Below are 8649 nucleotides of genomic sequence, written 5' to 3' on the forward strand. Positions count from 1 at the left end.
TTTGTGCTGTTTATGGGCTGCTACCGAGCAAAACCGGATGCATCTGTCCCTTGACTGAGGTTACCTATGCACCAACGTCTATATTTAAGTTCCACGGATGGGTAAAAGATGCATATGCATGGGGCCGCCGCCGAATGATCGAGTGCACAAAAATAACTGACGTTCGAGTGTGTCGTGATTTATAAAAGTGTCCGAGGGTCGATAAAAAATTTAAAATGTTTCCCCCCTTTTGCCTGAATTTACTTTCAGATAATGAGCAAAAGAAGCAGCCTTCTCCAGTCGTATTCAGCAGTGTCCCGGATGGGTCACAACGCTTCGCTTCGGTTCTGTTGATCGTTTGACGCCCAAGGCAACGTGAAGTAGTGAAGAAAGCCGTTAGCCATTTCCTACATCCTCTTATTTTGATTCCCAACTTCCTTCCTTCCATTGCCGACGAAAGTAGCAGAGGAGTGGTGCTCTAAGATATCCTGGGTCCCTAAGAGAAAGGGTTAGAAAAGTGTTTCCAGGTTGCTGTCAGCAGCGCAGCAGCGTCCTTCCAAGTAGAAGGGAGTCCTATCTCTCTCGGTGTCGGTAGCTTCGTCAAACGCAACCGAGCCCAGCCGGTCGCGTAAAGGCCTATCTGTCGCGCAGGCCTTTCAGGTTACGCTCTTCGCACACGTCGCGTTGCATAGTCCTTGGCGCGTAAGCACCATCGACTACCAGCCGCCCCACAACCGCTTTCCGAAACGATGGCTGTTTTCACGAAGCTCTGCTTACCAGACATTGTCAAATTAAAACGCTAGTTAGTAAACGCTGTCGTGTCCATCTTCGCGTTTGTCGGTGGTCATTGAATAGAATTTACTAATTTTAACGTTTTTAAGGTACAATATCTTCGTTCTTTGTTTTTGGTTTTTTCCCACCTACACCTCTTTTCCGTTTTCACTCGGCCTCGGTCACCCTAGTCCGAAGCGTTCTACCCAATTGTTGCACAATCTGTTGGTTTCTGCTCACTAAATCATTCAAATCCTTCGTCTGTTTCTGTTAAAACCCTAAAAAAAAACACCATCTGGTTCATTGTGATACTGTGTACTTGCCTAGGAATCGGTTTGTTTGAGCTTTTTTACTCGGTTTTCTGTTTTTGGAAAAACTTACAAAACTTAAATTGCCCGACCGAACACTGTTTTGTTTGACAAACCAACCGTTTCCTCGATTCCGATACTTAACTACTCCCCGCTGGTAGATTATCTCAAGTACACACTCTAGTATTAGGCACTACTTTACATACTTAATAATTTTAATACTAAAGTTTAGCGAACACCACACACCGATCGCTTGGTAAAAGTGTGTTTGTGTGTGCGCGTTTGTGGTGTGATCGCTGAGATTGTTACCCGACAGCCACGGTTGGCACGTGGTTAGGTTACGCATTTTGTTCGAGTCCCTGGCAGAGCTTTCCTTCTGAGGGCCCTGCGTGTAGGCGTATGTTCGAGTAGCTGGAGAGCAAACTGAAGGTTTCCTTTCGTTTTTGGGAATTGCTTTGGCGAATGCAAACACCGAGAGCTAATATTGCATTGCAGTGGACCTGCAAACCCGCGCAGCAACAGCATCCTTGAAGCAGGCATTCAAGTTCAAGTTTGGCTTACTCTAGTTCGTTTGGCTCGTGTAGTTAAAAAAAGGGGAAAGTTTTCTTTTTCTGTTCCAAACGAAAGCACACACACATTCACATCTCAAAGCGTGCCCTTGCGTTGTTTCGGTTGACCCAAAGGACGAGTATTTATTGAAGGACAATTTCTGTTTGTCTCTTAAAGCATTAGTTTAGCATCTTAAGTAGCACTACTTCCTGTGTGTGTCTCTCGCTCTGTATCTCTATCTCTGGTGAGGCACCCAGCCTAGCCAACAAACAATCCCTGTTCCTCCTGCCTTCACTTTCTCACTTCACCGTGTCCGCACGCGGAGATCCGCTTGGCCGGAACCCAGTCGATCTTCCAATAATTCGCAACGCCCAAGGCTAGAACATCTGTTCTCTGCTGAGATAGCAAAAACAACCAAAATGGATCCATTTGCACCGGAAATCCTGTGGATCGTGATCCTCGGATTTGTCATCGCGTTCGTCCTCGCATTCGGCATCGGAGCGAACGATGTCGCGAACTCGTTCGGTACCAGCGTCGGGTCCGGTGTGCTCAGCATACGCCAAGCCTGCTGGCTGGCAACGGTATGCGAAGTGTCCGGCGCGGTGCTTATAGGTGAGTGGTTAGACTCAGCTTGAGACGCCAGGGAACCGGTAGTTTACCCATTTTTTCCGTGTTCCGTAGGCTACAAGGTGTCCGATACGATGCGGAAAGGTATCCTGGAAGTCGAAATGTACAAAGGCAGCGAGGTGGAGCTGATGCTCGGTTGCCTCTCGGCGCTCGGCAGCTCAGCCCTGTGGCTGCTGGTGGCCACATTCCTAAAGATGCCCATCTCCGGTACGCACAGCATCGTCGGCTCCACGATCGGTTTCAGCCTGGTTGCGCGCGGTACACAAGGCCTCAAATGGAACACGCTGTTCACGATCATCGGATCGTGGTTTGTTTCGCCCGTACTCAGTGGCCTGGTCAGTGTGCTGCTCTTTTGGACCATCCGCAAGTTTATCCTGCACGCGAAGAACCCGCTCCGGGCCGGTCTCCTCTCATTGCCCCTCTTCTACGGTGCGACCCTGGCTGTGAATGTTTTTAGTATCGTGCACGACGGACCGAAACGTAAGCATTGGTGGAGTGCGCCCGCGCTCTGCCGCGTTTAACACTCACGCAGAACAAACACAAAACGCAACCAATTATCGATTGCAGTGCTGTGTATGGATGGCATCCCGGTGTGGGTAGCGCTTACCGTCAGCCTAACGATCGGAACTGTGGTAGCAGTGCTTGTCCAGATGTTTATAGTGCCCTGGCAAAGGCGCAAGATTCTCAATGGTGGCGCCGGCACACAGAGGACAGAGTTTACCCTGGGTGACTCTGACGGCGATTCCTCATCGAACGGCAGCCCACGTCGACCGAAGCGTCCTTTGTCTCTGGTTACGGGTGACGGAAAACCGCTGCCGGCGATCACCGAAACCACGGAATTGGTTTCGCTGTCCTCCCAGCAGATGGGCGGAACCCAGAATGGGCTGATGAAGAAGCTATCCAGCGATCTGTCACCCACCGTTGGCGCTGGCGGACCGTACAGCTTCAATCCGGATTTTGTGAAGAAAGCCAACAGCCTACTCAGCGCCCAGGACAAAACTAGTCTAGACAACACGGATCTTACGGTGACGAGCTTGAACTTTATCGACGAGTATCAATCGTTCAACGGGAACGGTCGCTTCCACCTTGGCACGTACTTTGACCAGCGTAACAGCACGACCGTGTCACCGAAATCGCCAGACTCGGGCCAGCTGAGCAACGGAGCGCTAAAGTATGTGCGATCGTGTTAGGTTGATGACCGACATGCTTTTCTAATCGCAAATTTTACATCTTCACAGAGAGCAATCGCAGCCGGCCATGATTGCACTTCAGAACGGAAAAACGACGGCCAGCCCGAAGAGCGACGGCGCACTCCCGCTCACCGACTACACGCTAGTGCCCCAGAGTATGCTAATGGGCGGTACCGGGAACGACATCAAAAAGGATCTGTCCAAGATTGAAGCTGCCGCTGGTCTCGAGCACCCGCTGATCAGTGCGACGCTGTCGCCCAACTCAAGTAAAGTGCCACTGATCGGGGGGAAGGAAGGTTCGGAAGAAGACAACCGGATTCGCAAGGTGACCGAGGAAGAGCCGGAAGATGTGTCGGCACTGTTTTCTTTCCTGCAAGTGCTTACGGCAACCTTCGGTAGCTTCGCTCACGGTGGAAACGATGTGAGGTACGTTGAGTGGACACGGAGAGGTTGTGGCAGGGTTTTTTTGTTTTGGGGCTCATACAAAGTGTGTGGTTCCGTTCCATCCCTCACATTCCAGCAATGCCATTGGACCCCTGATTGCTCTGTTCATGATCTACCGCGAGGGTTCGGTGCTGCAGAAGTCCGAAACGCCGTTGTTGATTCTTTTGTACGGTGGGGTAGGTATTTCCGTCGGTCTTTGGCTGTGGGGCCGCCGCGTGATCGAAACGATCGGCAATGATCTCACCAAAATTACCCCCTCAACGTAAGTAGACTTGAACACGGTTCTTTTTGAGCGGGAAAGTTTCTCATCAGTAGCTTTTTTATTATTCCTCAATCCAGTGGTTTTACCATAGAAATTGGTGCCGCCCTGACCGTGCTCATTGCGTCCAAGATCGGTCTGCCCATCTCGACAACCCATTGCAAGGTCGGTTCGGTCGTGTTCGTGGGCCAGGCCAACGCTCGGCCAACGACAAAAACTACACCACATCATGCAGTCACCGCACAGCAAAAGGCCGTCGACTGGGGCTTGTTCCGTAACATCGTGTACGCCTGGGTTGTTACCGTACCGGTGGCCGCGCTGCTCAGTGCTGGCTTTATGTTGGCTCTTCGAGCGATGGTATTACCGTAAACCTTGGCACCGATTCTTAACAACATCCCACTTAAAGGACAACAAACTAGTGATAGAATACGACAGAACACCCTCGAAGACCACTGACCGCAAAAGAGAACAGCAGTCGTCATGGACTCTCAAATTGAACAAACCGACAGTGCAAAATAACGGGGCGGAAAACATACAAAAAGAAAAGTGGTATAATCCATGCTTGATTGCACAAAAGAATTGGTGAGTGCGTGACAACGTTCAATTCAGCCCTGGTTTTGAAAGGACCTTCCTTTCACCGTTGGACATCGATGCTGCTCCGTCTTATCTCCAGAACTTTATGTAACTTAAGATCCGTTTGATAATGTTAGTTTTGCGACTCGTTTGACCGATCTTTCCCCATCTCAGAATCATTTAGCGACACAAAACTTTAGCCTTCATGCGAGACCCAATGGTTCGTTCAATTAGTATCGAACTGTTACAACTTCTAGTGTTTTCCTTTTCTGATTTTGTTTCGAACACTCTCTTCCATGGAGTGCTAGGTATCGCTAGGTCTTCTCACCATTAAACTGTTCCATTTAGTTGTACTTTAATCATTTTTTCTCACTAGGCTTATGAGTGCTACGGTCTAAAGACTGAAGAAAAAACGGTCAATGATTAGCTGCGTACGAAATACAACGGTCACATGAAGCCGTACGATAAACCTGTTGCTGGCCAAGCAGGTATTAATCCGTTGGAAAGAGCTGGTGAGAGAGCAACAGTTAGGCAACAGAAGCGTTTAGTATTGCGATGAATGAGTGGATACATCTAAGAAGCGCATATTTCGTTGGCACGGCCGAGAGGATAGGGTTTGATTAACTATGTTGCAAAACCGATCAATCATTCATCTAACTGCAGCGTAGTAAGCACACGGACAAAATGTTACGAAAAATTTAAAATATCTAAATAATTTGCGGCCGAAAACACGTTACACATAAAATAGTCCATTACAAATACAAACAATGCTATGGCAGACGGAAGGAAGAAGCAACCGGCAAACAAACATCTAAAGCATTAGCCGTACCATCTAACGTAGTCGTCGTTAGTGTTACTTAGTGAGGTACAGTCCAGTAGCATATAATGCAGAAAAACAAACATGCAACTGTAGCGAGTAGAGTGAGATTTCCGTAGCCGAAATGTGTCGATAAGAAATACATGAAACCTACATACAGCATAAGCATCAACTACACACGCTAACCAACCGCTTAAAGCGTAATACAGCTAGAAAAGGAAGAAAACCATGCATCAAAAAGCATTAAAACGAAAAAACGGAACACTTCTCATTTATAGTTATCGTTAACCGTAAGCCCTGCTGCGGCATAATCAAATGACAAACTTCTGCTCAGGCTACCGAAAATGGTCTACTCCTGGTCTATCTGCCGACTGTTTTACCATTCGTTTTCAGGTTTCTCTTCCCCAGAACCATGCACCAAACGCAACACTCTGTCAATTGCCAACAAATCGCCCATCCTTGCAGGGTCCAATCGGGACACTGGACGAGTGTCTGGTGTTATTCGCCCACGAACACCGTGATGCTTTGTTGTGGAAACTAGACTTTTATAAACATGTAGTCACCAGCGCCATCGGAATCCGGCCACACTATCACATCGCGAGCGACCGCGCCAATGCTGCCAAATTGTTGCTTTTCTTTACTCTTATACACTGACATACATACCCAACACACACATACACATATATGAAAGTACAATTGTCGGAGAGCCAAATTGTGTGCTGAACAATAACCTTTCCTCTTCCCGTCGATGTTTGTCGGGGCTGTTGAGTTGGCATGTATTTTGGTGTCCTACCCTGGGTCTCGAGAACATCTTGGCCCTATCCGATCCGATATCTTCCGTTCGCTAGTTCACCATGCGAATTCCATAGAATCCGTCCCGATACGGAGGGAAGGAAGAAATGAACAAAACAATGGAATCGATGCTGCATTTTCAATCTCGCTTGAGCAAAAGCGGCAGAAACGATAACAAGGTACAGAATGACGATCGCTACCCAGAAGAGCAGTGTGGGAACAGAAAATGTTGGACGAAACAGAAACATTTGAAACAAATATTATCCCATGTGATTCTACCAATCTCACCGTATATAGTTAACGCGGCGTCACAGCCCACTGACCGGCGTGACGCCGTGTATCGATGTGTATTGTTACTGTGTGCAGTGGGGGAAGCGCAGGTGGCTGGCCACAGCGAGGTGGACTACTTGCCGCCACCAACCATGCGACCGTTGTTATGCATATTTAATGTTAAAGTGAACATCCGACGCAGTTCCGGTAGAGAGCTGCTATGCAGTTTGTCCAACCGTTAGTTGATGAAAATCATTGTCGTTTAGAAACCAAAATAAAACAACAAAACGGAAAAGAAAAACAATCGAACAGTAACAGTAAAGTCCACTAACCAAACGCAACAAGAAGTCAAACACGAAATAAAAGTTCTGGATGTTACACTACAGCGATGATCCTCTGTGGAACACGAGTTCCTTTGCCGATTCTGCTGGTCGTGTCCGTTGTGTTCTGGCCGTATTGTTCTGCTGTCGTTTTGGGATCTTGAAAGAACGGTAAAAATAAAACAACTATAAGAAGAGCTTTGATAGCGAGTGTTCAAACGGTAGAGTACTGGAGAGTGTGATATTCTTGGATACACATTTTTACTTTACTATTCAAGAATACTTTTGATACATATTTTCTGCATTTTTTTTGCTAAACTTCGCCAAAATGATGAAAGTTGATCGAAATTGAAAAAACTAATTGAAAGTAAAGAATTAACTTTTCCAGAAGACTTGCTTACTTGGCAAGAGCTGTCCCTAGTTCTTTACTAGCTACGTTAGGTGGAATCTTTATTCATCTTGTTTTTCCAAAATTAGCACAAGGCATACTCGCGTAACGTAGCACTGCACAGCTTGATCAGTGATCGTAGACGAACGGTTAGAGACTCCATGTAGCAAAACATGTCAAAATCGGTAAAGCCAAATACTCCCCCAAAGTGTCCCAATATTCCCCGATTCTTTTGTGGCATTTTACAGATGCGCTTTGCGATAGTCTTCAAAACAATTTGTTGTCGAGTGGCCACAATTTTGTGACTTTCAGTTTCAATATTTATCTTTTCATTTCCACCCCCCCGCGACGAGAGTGCGGAAACAAAAAGCTTCTAAAATACGAAGCCTCCCAAAGGATGCGTAGGACTAGTCCGAATGTGAATGTGCTAAATACGATAAGAACGTTACTTTTGACGTGAATTCAACGTGAAACCAAACCCAAAAGAAAATAGTAGGAAATCTATCGTGTTGCTAAGTCTCAAACGAACCCCATTTTGAAAGGCCACATCAATGAGGAAGAGGAAGGCCACTGGTGAGGTACGAAGCAGCAAAACGCGTTAATCATACGTCATACCGAGCATCTTTCATACGTGACATGAGTAGGACTGTGGGTTGGCTAGGATAATGGAATTGATACCGAAAAAAAAACAATGGCGTACCAACTAAAAGCGGCACCGACAAAGACAAGTACATTAATGGGGCTGATTGCGAACAAGGAACGATGGCAGGAAAATATTCAAACGTTGTTGGATTATTCAAATACTTACAAACATACGGGGAAACTGATCCAACGACGTTTGAGTAGAGTGAACGGAGACCAATGTGCAAAACCAGCACGGCACGGCATTGAGATGAGTGCGAGAGTATGAAAGCGAAAATTCGTAGAATAAAAACCTAACCGGATGGGTTTTGACGGACGGAAATGCGTGATATACGGAAGAATAACAGGAGTTCAAAAAAATGCGTGCGAACGGTACGGTGTGACGCAAAAGTAAAAGGGGGAATCCGATACAAGAAGAAGCTCTCAAATCAATAAAGTTAAGTTAAGTATGACCTCGGTGGAGAATTATAAATTATCCGAATTCTGATCGGCTTTCCTTTCTACTACCTACTGATGGGATCGTCTGAAGGAGATCATAGCCACAACATTGTTTCGTGCTTTGCTTTTATTATCAACCTTGTCACAGATAGTTTTATGAAAAAAAATTACAATTAAAACGTTTGTAGCACTTGCTAGAACACAGTAACAGCTCAACGAAGTAGGAACTAAGAAGCTGTCTAATCGTTCGACAAAAGCGAACGACGCAGCGAACGTGGCGTA

The 8649-nt window shown here is 46.6% G+C and overlaps 1 protein-coding gene across 1 annotated transcript; it reads left to right on the forward strand.

Annotated features, from left to right (window-relative positions):
• The first annotated feature begins 652 nt into the window (after window positions 1-652).
• LOC131208261 (sodium-dependent phosphate transporter 2) lies at window positions 653-8346 on the forward strand. Its single transcript, XM_058200918.1, has 6 exons — window positions 653-2219; window positions 2289-2714; window positions 2802-3405; window positions 3473-3850; window positions 3945-4130; window positions 4208-8346. Exons 1-6 carry the CDS (start codon window positions 2027-2029, stop codon window positions 4494-4496), a joined length of 2076 nt encoding a protein of 691 aa, XP_058056901.1. The 5' UTR covers window positions 653-2026; the 3' UTR covers window positions 4497-8346.
• The last annotated feature ends 303 nt before the right edge of the window (window positions 8347-8649 follow it).

The sequence above is a fragment of the Anopheles bellator genome, chromosome 2, assembly GCF_943735745.2.
Source record: "Anopheles bellator chromosome 2, idAnoBellAS_SP24_06.2, whole genome shotgun sequence".
Taxonomy (NCBI): Eukaryota; Metazoa; Arthropoda; class Insecta; order Diptera; family Culicidae; genus Anopheles; species Anopheles bellator.